The sequence below is a fragment of the Equus caballus genome, chromosome 13, assembly GCF_041296265.1.
Source record: "Equus caballus isolate H_3958 breed thoroughbred chromosome 13, TB-T2T, whole genome shotgun sequence".
NCBI classification, from domain to species: domain Eukaryota; kingdom Metazoa; phylum Chordata; class Mammalia; order Perissodactyla; family Equidae; genus Equus; species Equus caballus.
In genome coordinates, this window is record NC_091696.1 from 36,840,222 (window position 1) to 36,860,606 (window position 20,385).

The 20,385-nt window shown below is 43.9% G+C and overlaps 1 protein-coding gene across 4 annotated transcripts in view; it reads right to left on the bottom strand.

The window, feature by feature from the left end:
- DNAH3 (dynein axonemal heavy chain 3) overlaps window positions 1-20,385 on the bottom strand; it is a 167,337-nt gene that overhangs the window by 4,248 nt on the left and 142,704 nt on the right. For all 4 annotated transcript variants that reach the window (XM_070232126.1, XM_070232124.1, XM_070232125.1 and 1 more), the window contains 7 exons: window positions 16,943-19,084; window positions 12,097-12,322; window positions 8,870-9,114; window positions 7,204-7,320; window positions 3,179-3,333; window positions 2,162-2,329; window positions 182-324 (listed from right to left, as the gene is read on the bottom strand). In XM_070232126.1, the coding sequence (XP_070088227.1) occupies window positions 182-324; window positions 2,162-2,329; window positions 3,179-3,333; window positions 7,204-7,320; window positions 8,870-9,114; window positions 12,097-12,322; window positions 16,943-19,084 (3,196 nt within the window). The remainder of the gene's footprint in view (window positions 1-181; window positions 325-2,161; window positions 2,330-3,178; window positions 3,334-7,203; window positions 7,321-8,869; window positions 9,115-12,096; window positions 12,323-16,942; window positions 19,085-20,385) is intronic.

Genomic DNA, 20,385 nt, shown 5'->3' on the forward strand with positions numbered 1-20,385 from the left:
ATAGAAGGAATGATTTAACCCTGGGCCAACATGTGCTGGGATGCCCATATTTACAGCCTTCCCTATGGGTGGGGCAGAGGATCATAACAACCCCTTATCTAGCATCCGTCTCAGTTACTGCCCATTAGATCCAACCCCTCACACTCCAACTTCCAGGATCCAAGTAAGACTATCAGCCCACCTGTTGAATCTGATGAGCTCCTGCCTTAGGACAGTATTCATGGATTCCTCATAGACCACAGGGTACAACTTCATGATCACCTCCAGGTCAAAGTCACTGGGAAGCTTGGAGAGTATGTCCTGGGCCAGATCCTCAACCACTTCCTTAAAGTATAGGCAGGAGAGAGGTGAATGAGAAACCAGGCCTGTGGGCTGTGGCTTTGTCTGGGTAAACTTCAAGCAGTGAACATTTATCTTTTTAAACATAGTCTGTTGAACCTTCCTGGGAACTTCCCTACAGAAGACAATTCTGCCTCGGGGAGAAGGAGGACTCCTATCCCCCACCAGCATTGGGAGGGACATCATCCTTTACATCCCAGAAGGTAAAAAGCTGAGCAATGAGAGCAGTGTTCTCACACCTGGAGCAAGAGCCTGAGGGCCAGGCAGGGAATTCCTGATCAGCCAGGTAGGCTCAGGGCAGCGCTCAACCCTGCAGAACTCCTCCTGTCTTCAAGGTGGCCCCTGGGAGAGAATCTCCCATGGCTCACAGCCAACCCCTTAGGACCAGCTCCTGGTGCAGATGGGACTCTTGCTCAGTGCTGGCTACATGGACATCTTGGAAGGCAGTAGGCCATTCCTCAGCACTGAGCTGAGGGAAGAGCCTAGGGCAATGGGCTTATCCAAGTACGGAAGGGACAGGCCTAGAGGAAGGAGGGGGAGTAGAACCTGGGTGTGGAACAGAGAGACAGCTCTGCCATCCTGTGGATCTGGAGTGCTGCAATGTACACTTCTTTCCCTCTTCCCACTGTGAGGGGAATTTCCACCCCTAAATTGAGACACACCAAGCAGGCTGCTTTATCTTCACACCTATTACCACTTATGGTACTGTGAGCTAAATCAAGAAACCAAATACACAAAATCCATAGTTGAGAGAGGTCGAACATGGAACAGCTCAGAAGGTGAAGAAAGGAAGGGAAAGATGGGAGAGAACAGGGTGTGGTAGAGTCAGAAGATGGTGGTTCTGGGTCTGGCTCTGTCTCTGAGTTTATGACTGCCTTGAAGTGGGTCACTTCCTCTGCAAGGTTTGTTTTGCCCTCATCTGTAGACCAAGGAGGGTGGACTGGGTCGGCGCTTCACAAACCATGGACTGACCAAGAGAGGCACCCAAAATGATTTCAGGTGTTTCCAGGACAGGAAGCAAATAATATTGAATCACATGGTGAGAAAGTCACTCTCTTTTCAAGTTTCAGCTGCCTTTCTCTTTTCATTCCTCTCAAGGAAAAAGTCTCAGTTCAGGCAGTGCTAATTAAACACTCTGTAACACTTGCTGATCTTTCCCCTTCTCACAAGAAAGCAGCAAGGCCTCAGCAACATTGCCTGGGAAGAACCTAGTAACTATTTAGCTTTCATTTTCTTTTTGTGGCTGTCTTGACTTTATGGAAATGGTATTGGGTTTCCATTTATGGTACTGATGTGCAGTTTTTAAATAAATGATTTTAAGCAAAATGGAGTTAGTTTTAAAATATTACATAAATGGGAGTATAGATAGTATAGATGATAGGTGGGTATACCAACTAATCATGAAGGTTATACAGGAATAGCTGATATTTTGGAAATACTGCTGCTTTGCCAGCTCTCTATTTATTTATTTAGTTTTATTTACTTATTTTTTGCTGAGGAAGATTTGCCCTGTTACCAAGCTTCCTCTATGTTGTATGTGAGCTGCTGTCACGGTATGGCCACTGATAGACAGTGGTGTAGGTCTGCGCCCAGGAACTGAACCTGGGCCACCGAAGTGAAGCATGCCAAACTTAACCACTAGGCCACCAGGGCTGGCCCCCAGCTCTATATTTAAGGACTCTCAGCAATAAGACCAGAGCATCCATGCCCTCACTCAGGGGTCTGCCAGCCTCTACTTTTCTGCCGTCTTGGTCATCACCCACAATCCTGCATGCCCACCAAATGGAAAACTGCATGGAAAATTGAATTCAAGGCCAGTTACCTGAGGGGACTTGCCACTCCCTCCCGACTGTCTAGGGAGGGTCAGCAGCACCCCTTGAAACAGTTGGTTGGTTTCCTGGTTGTCCTTGGTGATGTCAGCATTCTCATGGAGGCCAAACACTTCTGGGTGGGCTGTGATGGGGAGGTTCCTGAGATAGTCGATATAGGACTGGAAAGGAAATGTTCACTTGACACAAATGCAGGTTCCCTGGGGTCCCGCAGACCACTTAGGGCTTGGCCGGACCCAATCGAAGCAGGAATCACACTGTTTTGGTAGCACGGGCCACACACACACGCGCGCGGTGGGTGAACACATCCCTAGCTCCTCCTCAGACAGTTTTCTGGGGAATGAGTATGAAGTCAGACAGGCTGAGTGTCTCCCCTACAGCCCCTGGCGTCCTTCCTCCCTCCTCCCCAGTAGTACTGGCTCTGAAGTCAGACAGAACTGGGTTTGAATCCAGACAGAACTAGGTTTGATCCTAGCTCCATGGCAAACTGACTGTGTAACCTTGAGCTAGTCACCTGAAATCCCAGTTTCCTTATCTGTAAATGGCAAGGTAAGTAAGGTTATAAAGGAATAAGGCCTTAGCATAGAAGAGGTGCTCAATTAAAGTAAGCCCCTTTTTCATCCTTCCTTCAGACTTTTTGTTTTCTTCTTCACTTTATCATTCTCCTATCCAGTTTTCTGGTCCCTCCCCTTCTGGCACCTTCTGAATCTTGGTTTCCAAGTAGCAAATTCCAGCCTGTTCACTACCAAGGCTTCATCTTCACTTCCCTCTTTCCCCTCCAGAAAACCCCATATTTGAAAGACCTTGTCTACCAAATACCCAGTGTTCATTAAACAGTAATAATGTCTCTCTTGTAGACTTTTTGGAATGTTGGAAATAACTTAGGGCCCAAGTCAGGAAGCCCAGGGCTACCCCGGGGCCCTCCTTGGCTACACCACAGGCCCTGACCACATGGAAGCTGCCGAGCCCCTTTGGGGGACAGAGGAGCCTCTACCTCCCCGGCCACTCACCTGGTAGGAGCCATGGGGAGGGATGTAGTAAGTGTCTCCAGGAGCGAGAAAGTAATGGTCCTGCTCGATTTCCTTACAGTAGAACATGGACAGAAGAGACAGCAGGAGACGCCTGTCTTTGTCGTCAGTCACTCTGCCTCCGTAATTACATTCCCCTGGAGACAAACAGCAGAGGAAGAAGTTGAGCCCAGGGAAGGTCATAATAAACTTGGTCATTATCTAAAACAGAGGATTCTTCCAGCCAAGGAGCTCTACTGAGACACAGGGTTGTTAAAACCATGATAAGCTTGGGATGAGACAACACAGTTTTGATATTATGGTTGCTACAGAAATAATACATGTTCACCACATTAGAAATTAGAAAATAGCGGCCGGCCCAGTGGCGCAGTGGTTAAGTGTGCACGTTCCACTTCGGCAGCCTGGGGTTCGCTGGTTCGGATCCTGGGTGCGGACATGGCACTGCTTGGCAAGCCATGCTGTGGTAGGCGTCCCACATATAAAGTATAGGAAGATTGGCATGGATGTTAGCTCAGGGCCAGACTTCCTCAGCAAAAAGAGGAAGATTGGCAGCAGATGTTAGCTCAGGGCTAATCTTCCTCAAAAAAAAAAAAAAAAAAGAAAGAAAGAAATTAAAAAATAGAGATAAACTGAAAGAAAAGTAATATAATCACCAGTAGTTCCACCAAAGGTAACTATTAATATTTAGGCATCTTTCAGACATTTCTGTGTGTGTGTGTGTGTGTGTGTGTGTACATATATGTGAAAGCCATTACAGAAATGTGGTTCAGGGCAAGAACTCTGACACGAGACTGTCCTGGGTTCCAATTCCAGCCCCGTCACTTTCCAGCCAATTCCTGGGTTCTAATTTCTGCTATTTAATAGCAGTTTCTCATCTGTCAAGTAGAGACAACTGCAGTACCCATCTCACAAGGCTTATAAACAAGGCTTATAATGCTTATAAAGCATTTAGCATAAAGCTTAGCATATAGAAAGCATTCAATTAATTACAGCTACTATAAATACATACATTTTAGAAAATTGAGATTATCCTATATAAACTGCTTTGGGATATGACTTTCCCCCAACCCCTACCCCCATCATTAACATCATTCTCTGAGACTCAGTTCTACAAAAAGAGTTAGGTTATTCTTTGGAAGAGACATCAAATCCAACTCACCACCCATGACACATTTTCTAGTTGGTCCAGATTCCATAGTATGTGGGTGCCACCTGGCACTTAGTAGTTGAGAACAACACACTAGTCTCCAAGGAGGAGATGTGTGTGTGTGTGTGTGTGTGTGTGTGTGTGTGTGAGTGTGTGTATGTGAAGGCTCATTTCCAATTCCAAACATTATAGGAAAAGGCAAGTCCACAGACAAGAAACAGGAAGTTTGACCCCAGTTGGGGGTTGGAGGCCTCAGCTTCTCTTGGTCTTGGAGGGGTCTAAATGTCTAGGAGGAAGATCAGGGTGGCTTGTTAAGGGAGAAGTAAAGGATTAAGGGGAAGCTCATACCTATTGAGTAATTTGAGCCCTACAGAAGCTGTTTCACCTTAAATCAGACCATCTAGATTTCTGAAGCTCTCTCTGTTGACTTTTCAGGGCTTTAGCAAAGTTTAGTTTGAATATTACAGCTTATCCCAGCTGTAAAGAGGTTTACACACCACCAGAACTACAATACTAAAGGGAGAGTGGTTTCCCCCACCGAAGTCAGCATGGCAGTGCTAGAGGGCACCCAAGAGGGACCCCAAGTGAAGGTAAATCTTAGGCACAGAGTAATGGTGCAAGGTCCCACCACCACTCCCTCATGAGCGAACTTTCTTTGAGGGGATACCCTTGCAGGCTCTGAGTTTTAGGTTTATGAAGGAAGGGACATTTCTTTATAGCTACTTGTCTGTCCACTCTTTGAAGTAAGAATACAAATTCCTATAGGGGCCAGGATGTGCCTTATATCTCTCTTAAATTCTTGCTGTCCCTGACACAGGGCTGGGGGTACCAGATTAAGAATATACTGATTTCGGCCCATCTAATTTGATAACAGCTCTCCAAAGGAGACTTGTCTCTTTGGTTAGTGTTAGTAGAGAGTTCTAATGATCACCGATATCTGGTCCTTCTTTCCTTCCAGGCACATAGGAAGGTTACACTGCCTTGGCCCCCTTGTAGTAGGGTGGGGCCAAGTGACAAGTTCTTGTGCATTAGTTCCTGGCATGAGACCTTCAGTGCTATCCCTGTGGCAGTGACCACACAAGTATATGTTGAGATGGTGGCCCAAAAGTTGGTGGAGTCTTTGCCAACTGTGCCCCTGATAGATAATTATAATGAGCAGAGTCCCTTGCCTATTCAGACTGGACACGTACAGTGGGCAAGAAATAGACCTTTGATGTCTTACACCCTTGAGTTTTGGGGATTGTTTATTACCTCTACCTAACTAGTTTATCCTGACTGGTACAGCTGGAAAGTGACTATCCTCAAGCTGGCTGACACAGTTGGAGCAGGTTAGCTTACGAGCTGCAGGCAGCCCAGTATGAAGACCGTGTCCCAGGACAATTATGCACCCATTCTGTGGTTGGTCTAAAGAGGGGCCCTGGGATGTGCTTCTGCGTGGCCTGGAATGATAGTAATATAGCTTACTCCTTTTGAAGAAGTTCTTTCAACAAACTAATATCCACTGAACTTAAGTTGTGTGTCTCACTTGGGGTTTTGTGTTAGGGGACACTGTACTTAGTTAAGGTCTGTGTGACCTTCTTCTTCTGTCTGTGTGACAGCTAAACTTGATCATTCTAAAGCAGGCTTTCTCAACTTTGGTACTGTTAACATGTTGGACTGGATAGTTCTGTGTTGTGGGGCTGTCCTGTGCATTGTAGGATGTTTAGCAACATCCCTGGCCTTAACCCAGTAGCATCTCCCTTTAGTTGTGACAACCAAAAACGTCTCCAGGCACTGTCAAATGTCCCCTGGGGGGCAAAATCACCCTCAGTTAACAACAACTGCTCTAAAGGTTCATTCTCATTGTCTGTAAAATGGGATCACTAACATGGAACTCATAAGATGCTGTGAAGTCTCAATGTGCTGATTGTGTATAAAAAGGACCTGCCACATGATTGGGGAAAGGATCCAGACAAACTCCTTAACATATGGAGCTGAGGAAGGAACTAGTGTGTGATCTTGAAGATGCCTGGGTTTTTCTGTTGAGCTGCATTTTGCCCTTTGGCCACAGCATTCCATTGACTTAGCCCATCTATTTTTAACTCCTGTCTCTGGGATTACATGGTGTGTTCCTTGTGGGCAGTGACCAAGTTTTATACATTTACATTCTTCCATAATATGTACTAGCATATATTAGGTGACTTTTTTTTCCTTCCCCTTGTAAAACTCCTAATCTTCCCTTAAATCCCATTGTTTATGGGGCTGGCCCAGTGGCACAGCAGTTAAGTGCGCACGTTCTGCTTCGGCAGCTCAGGGTTTGCTGGTTTGGATCCCAGGTGCGGACATGACACTGCTTGGCAAGCCATGCTGTGGTAGGCGTCCAACATATAAAGTAGAGGAAGATGGGCATGGATGTTAGCTCAGGGCCAGGCTTCCTCAGTGAAAAGAGGAGGATTGGTAGCAGTTAGCTCAGGGCTGATCTTCCTAAAAAAAACCCACAACCCATTGTTTATGACTTTGGGAAGTTTTCCATAATCATCCTCTGCCCTAGCCCTGAGATTTAGTCATTGTGCTGCCTTTCTACTTTATAAATGTTTCTCTTGTTGAACTTATCACTGTATTGTCATTTTTAAAAATATTTTTCTCCCTATGAACCACTAGAGGCTAGGGATTGTATCTTAATTTTCTTTCTTTCTTCTTCTTCTTCTTTTTTTTTTTTTTTTTACAATATCCAGCACAGTAACCAGCATTATAAGAGCTCAATGTTTGTTGAAAGAATGAATGAGGGAGTAAATAAATGAATAAAGGCAGCAGAAGAGGAACAGCAGGGTGGAGCATGATGCTGGAGGTTCATGCCTGCAAAGGCTCCTCCCATAAATACCTGTCAGGTAGGTCAGAGCTTCAAATGGCACCTCCTTGTAGTCATTCAGAAACATCTGGATCTGCCGCATACTAATCCTCAGGTCAGATTCGTTGAATTCATAAGGAATATTCCAACCTGCATGAGGCAGAGAAGAATTAGGGGCTTTAGTGCTGAGAGCTCTCAATTTCCACTCAGATATTGAGCCAGTGGAGTTAAGCATCACTATGATCAAGGGCCTCTTTCAGCCCCATGAATATCAAGCACCAGGCCAAAGATCAGCCTTGACATTTACTGCCAACATGGGAGCCACTCTGCCTGAGAAAGCATCTATTCTAAAATCAATTTCTTTATGGATGTCCTCACTTGTTAAGGAAGATGTTAACATCCTGGGATTGGTAGCATGAAAATTATTCACCCTGGATGGAATACTGTGGTAATACACCGAGCTCCAAAAACAACACTAAAGCAAAGCTATAGGGCAGTATCCATGATGGGGCAACGGAACTGATAGCTTTGAGAATTCCCCTTCTGGTGCTCATGGGAGAACTAGATGGCTGGCCTTAAAGAAACTACCGCTTGTATTTTCAAGGGTATAATGATAAATGCCCAGTGGGGCTGGACAAGTGACACGAACGTGTGAACTGGGCCTGACGTAAGACAGCAGGGTATGGTGGGACCTGTGCTCAACAGAGATATTTAATTTCCTCCTAAACACTCACATTCAAATTAAAAATATAACAAAATAATAAAACTTGTGTTCTGGCAAACAAAACACACCTGGGCAATTGGTTACAGCCAAACTGTTACGTGGATTTCCAAAGGTGTGGCACAGGTGGGAGAATGTGGTGTGGGAAATGCAGAGGGAGGGTCTCCCTTGGCTGTCTCAATGGAAGGGTCAGGAGGTCTGTGGAGCTACCTGGGGTTAGGGTATGAAGGTAGAAGGAAAGGAAGAAGATGTTCAGAAAGAATCACCAAGAGGACAATTTGCATCCTTATGTAACCCCAAAGAATGGCTGAGAATACCGAGGTGGGTCATTTGCTATTGAACAGAATCAGAGGCAGCCCATGGGTGAGAGAAAGGTAATCCAACATTAAAATCATGATGATGTAGGATCTGTACTAAGCATTTTGATGATCTGCGCCACCAAGAGTACTGAGTTACTCAAGTTAGGCCATGGATAGGTTATGTTAACAAAAAAATTTATCTTTATTTTTTCAAGAAGCACACACAAATGTGCCAGCTCTTCTTCTGTCAGTGTTATGCACATGTAAAGAGAACTACCTACAATGTTATAAATTACCTGGTGACAAGCCCCAGAGAATGGCCATTGTGTCTGAGATGGGCAAATACACACCAAAGGGAAGGGCTCCCAATCCTCTCGTTATCACATTACTTCAGCAATTAGGGCACCTCTGATTTTGGAGCATCACCTTTTCCCCAGACATTGACAGTGGACCTGGGGATCAGGTTGCCAGATTTATCAAACAGAAATACAGACACTCAGTGAAATTTAATTTCAGATAAACGAAAAATCATATTTAGCATAAGTATGTCCCAAATATTGCATGGAATGTACTTACATCCTATTTTACTGGCAACACTATCTGAGTACAAACTTGAACACACACTTGCATCTGTCTGTGATCTCTCCCCCTGCAACTCAGGTGCACTGTCATCTCTTACCCAGGGGTCCAAAGTTTCTCCTCTCTTGAACGATGGCATGGAAGAAGCAAAGGCCGAACAACAGCTTCTGCCACATCACTGCCTTTGTACAGCTTTGGAAGAACACAGGGTCCGAAATGGGGTCATTGAGGTAGGAGCGCAAAAGGTTGGCCCGGAGCCCTTTGGGGGGCTCGTTGGTCATCTTGATCCCATTCTGGAGGATGCTGACTGGAAACTTCTCTGATGGATAGCTGGTTAACCAGAGTCTGGAGGAACAACAGACCCAACTACTTAGAGCAATGCAATAAGTTATGTTGAAAAACAATAACAAAAATATAATAGCTACCATCTATTAAGCAAGACTAGATGCCAAACCCCATGCTAAGAATTTAATATATGTCCCTTCATTTATTTTAATCCTCACAGCCACCCTATGTGGAAGGATTTACTATCCCCTTTTACCAGTGAGGAAATAGAGACATGGAGAGGTCAAGTAGGTTTTTCAAGGACACACCACTTAGAAACAACTGAAACAAGATGTGAACTTGGGGCTCCCTGACTCCAAAGGCCTTGTCTTAATCACCACACCACTCCTCCCCTGCTGGACTTTCTGAGCATCTATTATGGTCAAGTACTATACCCAGCACCCCAGGAGTGGCCAAAGCGAGCAAAGCATTGTTTCCAGCTTCCAAATATCCATAGCCTTGCTGCTAGGGGAGGAAATGGAGGCCAGCGAGGGGAGAAAAGACAAACAAACAGAACGCTATAGTACAAGGCATTATAAAATCAAGTCTTCAGGGAGGGAGGGAAATAATAAGCTATGGGGTGTCCATGGGAAGAAGAGGTTTCAACGGGTTAGACGGAACAGAAGTCTGCAAATTATGACCAGGGAGCTGAATCCAGCAGTAGCTTGTTGTCACAAAACGAAGTTTTAATGGTACATGCCCATGCCCCTTCATTTACATATTATATATGGCAGCTTTCATGCTACAATGCAGAGTTGAGACAGAGACGATATGGCTAGCAAAGCCTAAAATATTTACTATGTGGCTCTTTACAGAAAAAGTTTGCTGACCTCTGTCATAGAGGAAACGGCATTTGAAATGGGCCTTGAGAATATGAAGGATTTCTTCCTTTAAAAATAAAAGGTTATCTATGTTCACCAAAATACAGGGAATATATGTAAACGAATTTAGAAGGAAAAAAATTATAATTTAACACCTCCAGATTAACATTTTGGCATACTGTCTTCCAGGCTCTCATTCATTTGTTTTTCCTACCTGAACTCAAGTGACATACACTCCATGGCATCCTGTTTTGTTTCATTTTTGTGGGTTTCTTTTTGTGTGCTAGACATTAGAGAGGTTTCCAACAGGTGGATTTGGGGATAGAAAGTCACAGACACAGGACACAGGCTGAGCAACCGCGTGGAGGAGGAAGAGTCGGGGATACAATAAGTCTTGGTGGGTAGTCTGCTGTGGTGCAGGCACAGGGCTGAGAGGGGAGGGAAGAGGTCATAAACTGGGGGCTTGAGGCCTGACTTCAGTCTGCAGATAGGGAATGTTTAGCTCACACCATGCAAACCAATACAATGCTGTAACATATTTTTAAAGTAGTTGCCAACTTTTAAAAATCTAGGCTTTCTTTTAAAAGTCTAGATTCCCATCTTCCCTTTAAAATGATCAGAAAATCTGATGACCAGAGGCCTGCATTCCTGCATGGCAACAGTTAACTGGTATTAAGCAGTAGCTGCTCTTCTCTATAGGGCATGTGCTTCTAGTTCACCACACTCCCCACCACTCCCTATTAGTGTCCAATACTGAGGCTCATTGCCCATGATGATTGCCATTGTACTGTGGAAAGCCCAGTCCTCTTCACTTGTTTACGTTACATTCCGGGCTCCCGTAGGTGCCAAGTTCATGAATTTTGGGTTAGGACCTTAAATGTCAGCATGAATAAATTTTTCTTCATTGAGTGTGTCATTGATGGTCAATGAATCAACTCACCATCCCAAACCAAATAGAATTCCTGAAACTAATGGATCCCCCTTAAACTCCCTTAAACTCCTACACAAATCTTACATGAGTCTTACATGAATACAATCAACTACAGCCTAATCTAGCTTTGTAAATAAACACCAAACACTTTCCTTTTTTCAAGCAGACATGACTAAAATGAAAATAACCAGCAAGCTTTGTTGCCTAGAGCAGGAGTTGGCAAACTTTTCCTGTAAACGATTGAAGAGTAAATGTTTTAGGCTGTGTAGGCCATATGGTCTCTGTTATAACTATTTGTAGCATGAAAGCAATCATAGACAATAAATGAGTGAGCATGGCTATATTTCAATAAAACTTTATTATTGGACACTGAAATTTGAATTTAATATAATTTTCATGTGTCATGAAATATTATTTTTCTTTTGTTTTTTTCCAAACATTAAAAAATGTAAAAACTATTCTTAGCTTGCAAGCCATGCAAAAACAGGCAGCAGGCTAGATTTGGCCCACAGGCTGTCATTTGCTGACTCCTGGCCTGGAATAAGAGAATCACTGGACATTTGAGTTGAAAGGGGCTTTGAATTCTGTCTGGTTCATCTCATCGTTCTGTAAATGCAAAAACCAAGGCCTAGCCTTGCTGGGCTTTAAAAGTTCACCAAAAAAAAAAAAAAAAAAATAGCTGTTTCCAATGCTGATTAAAATTCTACAGAGCCCAAGAAATGGACAGAGCAAGGACAACAGTGTCCAGGCCACAGGTGGGATTTTTCTTTTTTTAGACAAATAATTTTTAAAAATCAGATTTGTTGACATTTAATCTACCTTCCAGACACCAGATACATCTCCCATCACCTCCCTCCAACAACTTCTCACAGCATACACCCCAGGTTAGAGGATAACTTCTTGGTGTTTCCTTAATATGTATCTTTGCTTTTACAAATGCTGTCCTTTCTGCCTGGAATGTCCTTCCTGGCAAACTCCTACTCACTCTTCAAAACCCCAGGCAAGTGTGAGTCCTCTAGGCCTTCCTTAACTTTCCATTCCCTTTTCTGTGCTTACATGGTTCTTGTTCAAACAAGTACAGCAGGTATTACATGGTATCAACATTATTTGCCTATGGGCTGCCTTCTGCTAGACTGAGAGCTTCTTAAAGGCAGAACTGTGACTTGTTCATCTTTGCATTCCCAGCCACCAGCATGCTGTCTGGAGCTCAAGGTTGGGGCCCAAAACAGGCAGTGTGGGGCAGCAACTCACCTGAATCTAATGTTGGTGCTCTCAGGAACAATCACTTCCTCACAGATCTTCTCCAGTGCAGGCATCCAGCTCGTGGCCAGATGGCAGTTCTGTAAGACCACCCAGGTCCCATCTTTGATGGCAGTGTTGATCATTCTGGCAGCAATAGGGCCTTGGCCTTGGCCAAGAGAGATGGTCTGTGTTCTGGTACCTCCCATGCCAAGATCATCAGCAAACTTCAGCAGGCCTGAGACCAGAAAGAAGAGAGGCTTTTGAAAGAGGACAGGTCAGCTAGGACCATGTTAACAATAACAACACAGAAGGGGAGTTTCATTAAAACTCTAGACTCAGAAAGAAACTCACTGGCTTCTGTTAATTACAAAATAAGCACCTCTCTGGGGAAACTTTAACCTTCTCGTAAGATGGAGAATGAAGCTACTATTGATTCCTCTTTTGCTCTGAACACACAGACATTCTTGATGATAAAAAAAAAATTACACAAACTGAAAAAAAATCAGAGTTTGAAAGACAGAAAAATTCCCAGGTGCCAAAAAATGAAGAGGGAACTCAAAAATAGAGAGGTGAGTACATAACCAAAGAACTAGGAACTGGGTTTTCACGAATTGATTTTACTAGAAAAAACAGGCATTTGTACAGTGAAATTTCAAGCAAGTCTCTTTCACTTCTCTCTTCCTCAGAGGCAGGCATGTGACTAGCTGTTTGTGAATCTTTCCAGAGATAATTTATGCATTTAAATAAATGCACATGACTATTATACTTACATAAATTGTAGAATACTACATTTGCTTTTTTCACTTAGAGCTTTCCCACATCAGTACCTATATAAAGGCCTTATTCTTTTTCATGGATAGTATTTGATAGTATTTCACCACTGGAAAATACTGTACTTTATTTAACCAGTTTAGAGGTTGGAGTTTGCCAATGGGAGACATAACTTTGCACTCACAAGACGTGGGGTGCTGGAACCGAGACTTTCCTACAAAGTTAGGATCCTCAAAGGGCTGTACCTTCATGTTAAGAAGGCCAGAAATCAGGCTACTGACTCAAAAAGCAATGTGGAAGCTTGTCACTGGTCTGGAGCCTACGTGGAAAAAATAAACAACAACTGTCCAGTGAGAAATGAAAACACCAAACCAACGCCACATATGGATGAGGAGTGTAAATTGACCGTACCCTGTGGTGTGGGATTCCCAAGCTGAGAAACTTCCTATACAATTCATCCAGAATGGCGAAACCCCTGGGGCACCAGTGTTTGTGTATGCAAAACTGTTCTGTTAGGGCACTTCTAAAACCCAAGGTACATGAGACTCCCAAAAAATAACACAAGCTTGCTGATTGTGAACTTACAATAAAAAATTACAAACTACATGAGGAAATACATCCCTATAAGGGATAGTCAGCACAAAGAATAATCAGGAGAATTAATATCTCAAGGATTACATATGGTCTCTATTATGGGCTGAATTGTGTCCCCCCACAAATCCATATGTTGAAGTCCTAATTCCCAGTACCTCAGAATCTGACTGTATTTGGAGATACGGTCTTTAAAGAGGTAGTTAAATTAAAATGTGGTCATTAGGGTAGGTCCTAATCCAATATGACTGGTGTCTTTATAAGAGGAAGAGATTAGGACACAGACACACTCACAGAGAGAAGACCATGTGAAGACACAGGGAGAAGATGGCCAAGAATTTAAGCCAAGGAGAGATGCCTCAGAAGAAACCCTACTGAGATCTCCATTGTGGACTTCTAGCCTCCAGAACCAAGAGAAAATAAATTTCTGTTCACCCAGTCTCTGGTATTTGTTATGGCAGCACTAGCAGATTAATACAGTCTCTGAAAAAGACCATTAAAGAAACACATCTGAAAATCATTACAGAAGGAACACAAAACATAATAAAACTTAGAGTTCCATGAAACAAATACATGGATTTGGAACAAAAGAAATAAAACTTATAGAAGTGGAAAGCATTGTCATTGAAGATAAAAACTCAAAGCAATGATTAAAAGAGTGGGTTAGATATAGCCCAAAAGAGAATTAGCAAACCGTAAGGTCTGCCATCAATGATCCACCCAGAAGTAATGGGCACCTCTAGCACCCAGATTGTGGTCTCTTAATACCATGACCTGTTAAAAGAACTACAGTTCCTTGGAGAAATGTTTGTACAAGATGAACTTGGAATATATTGTAGTTCTATACAGCAAGAAAGCTGTATAGAAAAAAAAAAAAGCTGGGGTTATATGAAAAGGATATAGGCATGAAGGTGCTCCCACAGGCCAAAGACTGAACAGTTTGAGCATCAAAATGAATGATGATGGCAGTGGAGTAAAACACCACCATATCTGACATATCCAAATGTTAAAATCCATGTATTCACAGTAGTACGAAAAAAAATCTTATGGCATACATAACTTTGGAGGTTACTAGGGCACCAATTCATTATTCTGAAAGCTAGTAAATAAAGAGAATGAACCAAGCATCTACTCTGCCTGTCCTTTTTGGACTATATTCAGAGTAAACCAATGAGCTGACGAAGGAAAATTCTTCTTTATGGAAGACTTCCAGCCAATAAATGTGGAAGGAATGATAGAATTAAAATGTCATCATTTTGCAGCATCTAATGAAATAATGGATCTGGGTTATGATTTTCTAAGGCTGCTAAAACCATTAGGTCAGTGGTTCCAATTGGCTGCACGGTGGAATTATACAAAAAGCTGTATAAAACAATGCCTGGGTCTCACCCACAAGGTCAAGGGTGTGGCCTGCACATGGAGATTTTTCTTAAAGCTCCCCAGGTAATTCCATTGTGCAGCCAAGATTGAGAACCATCACATTAGGTGAAAAGCTGATGGGAAACTTTATAAGGGAGACGGTGGAGGAGTGGGGAGGTGGATCATGGAGGAGTAGGGAGGTGGATCGAGTTGATGATGCCTGAGCCCACTGATCGATCTTGATCAGAGAAGGAAAGACAATCAGACAGTATGTGCCTCCTGATGTGAGGCACTATGAGGGACACAGTACCTGGGAAGTTTCCTAGGAAGTTACCCAAGCTGAACCTGATGAAGCCTCTAGCGTAGAGAGACAGGAATTGGAAGTAACTGGCTGGTCCTCTACCAGCATAGCATCATTTTACAGATCATATTCTGACCTTTCCCCCATTTCTCTTCTTGACCTTTACTTATTTCCCTTAGTTTCTCTTGTTTAAATCTGCCACATATGGCTGGCCTGGTGGCACAGCGGTTAAGTGCACAAGTTCTGTTTCAGCGGCCCAGGGCTCGCCAGTTTGGATCCCAGGTGCAGACATGGCACTGCTTGGCAAGCCATGCTGTGGTAGGCATCCCACATATAAAGAGGAAGATGGGCATGGATGTTAGTTCAGGGCCAGTTTTCCTCAGCAAAAAGAGGAGGATTAGCAGCAGATGTTAGCTCAGGGCTAATCTTCCTCAAAAAAAAAAAAAAAAAAAAATCTGCCATATAAAGTACTTACGGAAAAAAGCAAAGGTACTAGAAAGATCTCATGATGAACTGATCTCTTTGTTTTCGGTGAGGAAGATTGGCCTTGAACTAACATCTGTTGCCAATCTTCCTCTTTTTTGCTTGAGGAAGATTGCTGCTGAGCTAACATCTGTGCCAATCTTCCTCTGTTTCGTATGTAGGATCCTGCCACAGCATGGCTTGATGAGCAGTGTGTAGGTCCATGCCTGGGATCCAAACCTGCAAACCCTGGGCTGCTTAAGTGGAGTGTGCAATCTTAACCCCTACACCACCAGGCCAGCCCCATGAATTGATCTTTGACAATAACATTTTGTGTAGGAAGCCAGAAAAGGCACCAGTTCATTCAGCTCCCTCCTCTAACTTCCTTCAAGGGGTAGGGGTGCTGGCTTTCTGTCCGGGTCAGGATGTGCTAAACTCTTCAGCTTTCACAGGAGAGTATCAACTTTGCCATTCACATTTCTGGTACTCTTTCTACATTCAATAACAGAGAAAACTAAAGCTTTGAGATCCCCCAACAGAACAGAAAACTAATTTATTCGTGTCAACAACTCATATCCTTTAATATGCACAAACGATTTTTGGAAATATACACAAACTGGTAACAGTGGTTACTTCTGAGAGGGTTAGGAGGAAGATATGCCTTTCACTCTATACTAAGGTTTCTCAATCTCAGCACTGTTGACAGTTTGAGCCAGATAATCCCTTGTTGTGGGGGCTGTCCTATGCACTGTAGGATATTTAGCAGCATCTTTGGCCTATATCTACTAGATGCCAGTAGCATCCCCAGTTGTGACAACAAAAATGTCTCCTCGCTTTGCCAAATGTCCCTTGAGGGGTCAAAATGGCCCTAGTTGAGCCACAGTCTATAGCTTCTTGCATTTTTTTAAAACTACATGCAGTATTAATTATTCAAAAAATTTGAAAATTAAAAGAAAAGAGAAGCAATAAATCAGAGAAAATGGTTTAAGACAAAGGTGATAAACTAGGAGCCAACAAGCTAAATCTACCCCTTGCTTGGCCCTCATAAAGTTTTTAAGAAAAAATTTGAATGAGTTATCAAGATTTAAAAGTGGGTGATTTCTGCATTTCTGGTTTCTCTTAAAAAATCAGACAGTCTGGCTATCCTGGGCTCATGTTCTCAGATGGCACAATGCATGGGAGCTGAGTAGCAGCTGCCCTCCTTTAGGCAAGAAAAGAAGTCTCCAGTTGCCCCAGCCCTACCTTAGCCTGTGAACTGCTTGGCCTTCAAAGCCATCTGAGTTTGAGACTCCTGTTGTAAGGGACATGCTATTGTCAACCATCCACCCATTCTGGACTTTTTACGTTCTTCACACAACATTCTGACATTACCTGCCATTGGGTCTGCACCTGGAGACAACACGAAAATCAATGGCGCACAACAGTTGGAATCATTGTAGGACACCTGGAGATCAAATGTAGGGGCTTCAATGTACTCCTTGCCCATGTGTTCAGCAATGAACTCCCGAACAGCTGGAACCATTTTGTCAGGCCGCAAACATCGGAGGATCACCATCCTCTCCAATCCTTGAAGAAACCTCCAAGATCCAGGGAATTTCTCCTCATGGGGCCAGGCCGAGTCATAGATGAGCTTCCATTCATGAGCATTTTGTTCCAAATGTTCCATCAGGCCTTCGAGTTTTGGCAATGCAGATGCACGAACCACTTCTGCCCATGCTTTCTCAGACAGCCATTCGGGAACCGGGTTGGGGAAGGGGTTGTCCAGGGTGACGCCTCCGGTTAGAAGGAAGTACCAAATTTCCTCGTTAATTTGCTTTTTCTCTTTCATGATGCCAATGGTCAGGAGGAGGGAGAAAAGCAGCTTGTCCTTCTCAAACAGAGAGCGGCAGACATTGTTGTAGATGCTGAGGGTGAAATGTTCAATGATGTATTCAATGCGTAGTTCCAGTTCTTCGCTCTTCCTGCTGTGGGCCAGGGAATGCACGTAGAGATTTATGAACCATGTCAGGGAGTACTGGTACATTGGCTCAATGTTGGCCAGGTCAGAGATACAAAAGAAGATGGCAGCAGAGTGGACAGCCACTGGCCTGTAGCCCATCCGAGTCTCATCTATCTGAGTTTCTGTCACCGAAGCAATTTCCTGTTTCTCAGAGATTTCTTCGGACAGCAGTTTGGAGGAGGACAAAACTTTGATGGCAGTCTCGTCCTCAAGGATGTTGCCCTCGGACAGGGAGAGGACCTCCAAGATCTTATCTTCAATTTCTTTCAGCTGCTTCTTGTTCTTCGCACTTTCCACAATCAACTGGTTCTTTTTCTCTTCCAGTTCTGGCTTCTCCTTGGCGGCCACAATGCCAAGGAGTTGATCCTGGAGACCTAAGGGGGTGATCATGAAGTTGAGGAGGCAGACCTTCACGGCAACTTCAGGGAGGTAATGTGGGTTCCTCAAACGGGTTGTGATGTAAAACTTAAAGTCCCTGGAATATTCGATGATGTTTTCACCCAGTCTCATATACTCAACCCCTTGCTGCTTGAATGTGGACTTGAGCAAGATGGGTTCAATAAAGGCATCCAGCTCTTCTCCAACATTTTCTAGTAAGACAGGAGTGCCAAACTGTAGAGCATTTTCCAGCGTCCTCACATAGTTAGAATCCGAGAACTTGATGACAGACAGCTTATTTGCTTTCTCCATGTTTTTGATCCACTTATTGGCCTGCCCCTGAGGGTCAATCATTAAGGCCCAGCGTCTGGAATTGGACACAATGATGCCATTGTCAATGGAAAAGGAGTCAATGGGCAGCCCAGCGATCTGCCAGGCACGGATTTTCACGGGATCCCCTAATGTACTGCTGAGACTGAAGTCACTGGATCCAGGGATGACCTTGTCCTTACATTGGGCCAACCACTGCTTTTGGCACTCGGCCCGATAATCCACAGTAAAGGCCCCCAGGTAAGCCACGGTCCCTGAGGACAACAACACATCCCCTGTCAGATTAGTATAGCGGATCCCCAGCTGTCGGGCAGCTTCTGTCCATCTATCCTTCTCTCCCCCAAGCCCACTGATCAGCTTTTCTGCCCTGATCAGTTTTTGGGAGCAGATTTCAATGTTTTCTTCCAAGGTTTTTTTCTTGGTATTCATCTCTTCGAAGTCATCATTCAGGGCCTGTAGGCGGTCTTCCACCAGCCTCAGCTCTGCTCGCTTCTGGTTCAGTTTCTGCATCTGTGTGTCCAACTTCCCCTCGGCCTCCTTCAGCCGCTCCCGTTTGGGAGCCACCACTTTGGCCACACGATCGTACACCTCCATGGCCCTCACCCACTTACACAGACCCTCACAGGCAGATGACACATTTTTAATAACAGCTGGCTGGAAATCCGGGTGATCGATAAACCTTTCCCGGATCCGCTTCATGACCAATGGAGGAATGTTGTCTTTGTCATATGTCTTAAGACTCTCCAAGAATTTCAGATCTCCAAGAATCTTTCTTGATACCCCCCAGTAATCTTCTATCATTTTACCTGTTCGGGACAAGAAATAGAAATAAGACTATTATTAAGACATTCCAGTCGAGACGTAAAGCCTTGCAGTGGCTACTCCTTGTATTTGGCAAAAAAAAAAAAAAAAATCCAAACTTCTACAGAAGATTTTTAGGGAAGAGAGAAATACTCTGTACAATATCGATGATGGACACACGTCATTATATATTTGTCCAAACCCATAGAATATATAATGCCAAGAGTGGACACTAATGTAAACTATGGACTTTGGGTGATCAGGATGCATTAATGTAGGTTCCTATCAACTGTAACAAATGTATCATTCTGGTGGAGGATGTTGATAGCGGGGGAGGCTATGCCTGTATAGGGGCAGGCACTATATGAGAAATCTACCTTCCTCTCAATTTTGCTGTGAACTTAAAACTGCTCTAAAAAAATAAAATCTTAATTAAAAAAAAACGTCTTAGCTGCTCGCCATGATCTGGGAGGCTCACTGACCTCACCCACCTCATCTCTGCCTTGTTCCCTGAACTTCAGGCATGAAGAACCTTCCTTCAACTCCTCAATGGTCCCAAGTGCTTCCCTACCATAAGCCCTTCACCTAGGCTGGAAATGGCATCTAGCTGGCTCCTGCCTGGACTTCAGGCTCAAAAGCCAACTCCATAGAGAGGTTTCCCTAGACTTCAGTCACTAAGGTGGGCCCCTCTATCCTTCCCCTGGCATTTTCTTTCATCTCAGCTGCTAGAACGTCTATTCCCTTTATAGCATTTATCACAATCTGTGATTTTTTTTGGTTTAATTTTATTGTCTACCTCTCCCTCAAAGCTATAAGCTCCTGCTGTGTTTACTACAATCTGGCACAATGCTTGATACTATTAGCAATAAATACACATTGAATGAACACTGCCCCTTATCTCAGTCATAGATGGAGAAGGCAACAGGAGCCATGGGCACGTGTTTTGAATATTCAAGTCTGGGAGTTGGGTTGGATAGATCAGTCGTCCTTGTGAGTGAGTGAATGAGGCAGTCTCGAGAGAAAGAGCGAGGGTGGGAGAAGCAGCTTGCAGGCTTGCAACCAGACAAGCCTGCCCAGAAACGAAGCAGGGCCCTTCTTCTCCTTAGTGCCCATCATGCTAACAATTGATTGAGTGAGCCCTGATCCCATCCCAGGGCAGCACTCATTTTGTTGACGTGTTGGAAAAAAGTCAGGAGCCTTTTTGGCTCAGGGTATTGTAAACACTTGCCAAGCTCAGGCACATCAAAAAAAGTTATACTTGAAACATATCATATTAAGCACAACAGGCCAAATCCATCCCGTTCCC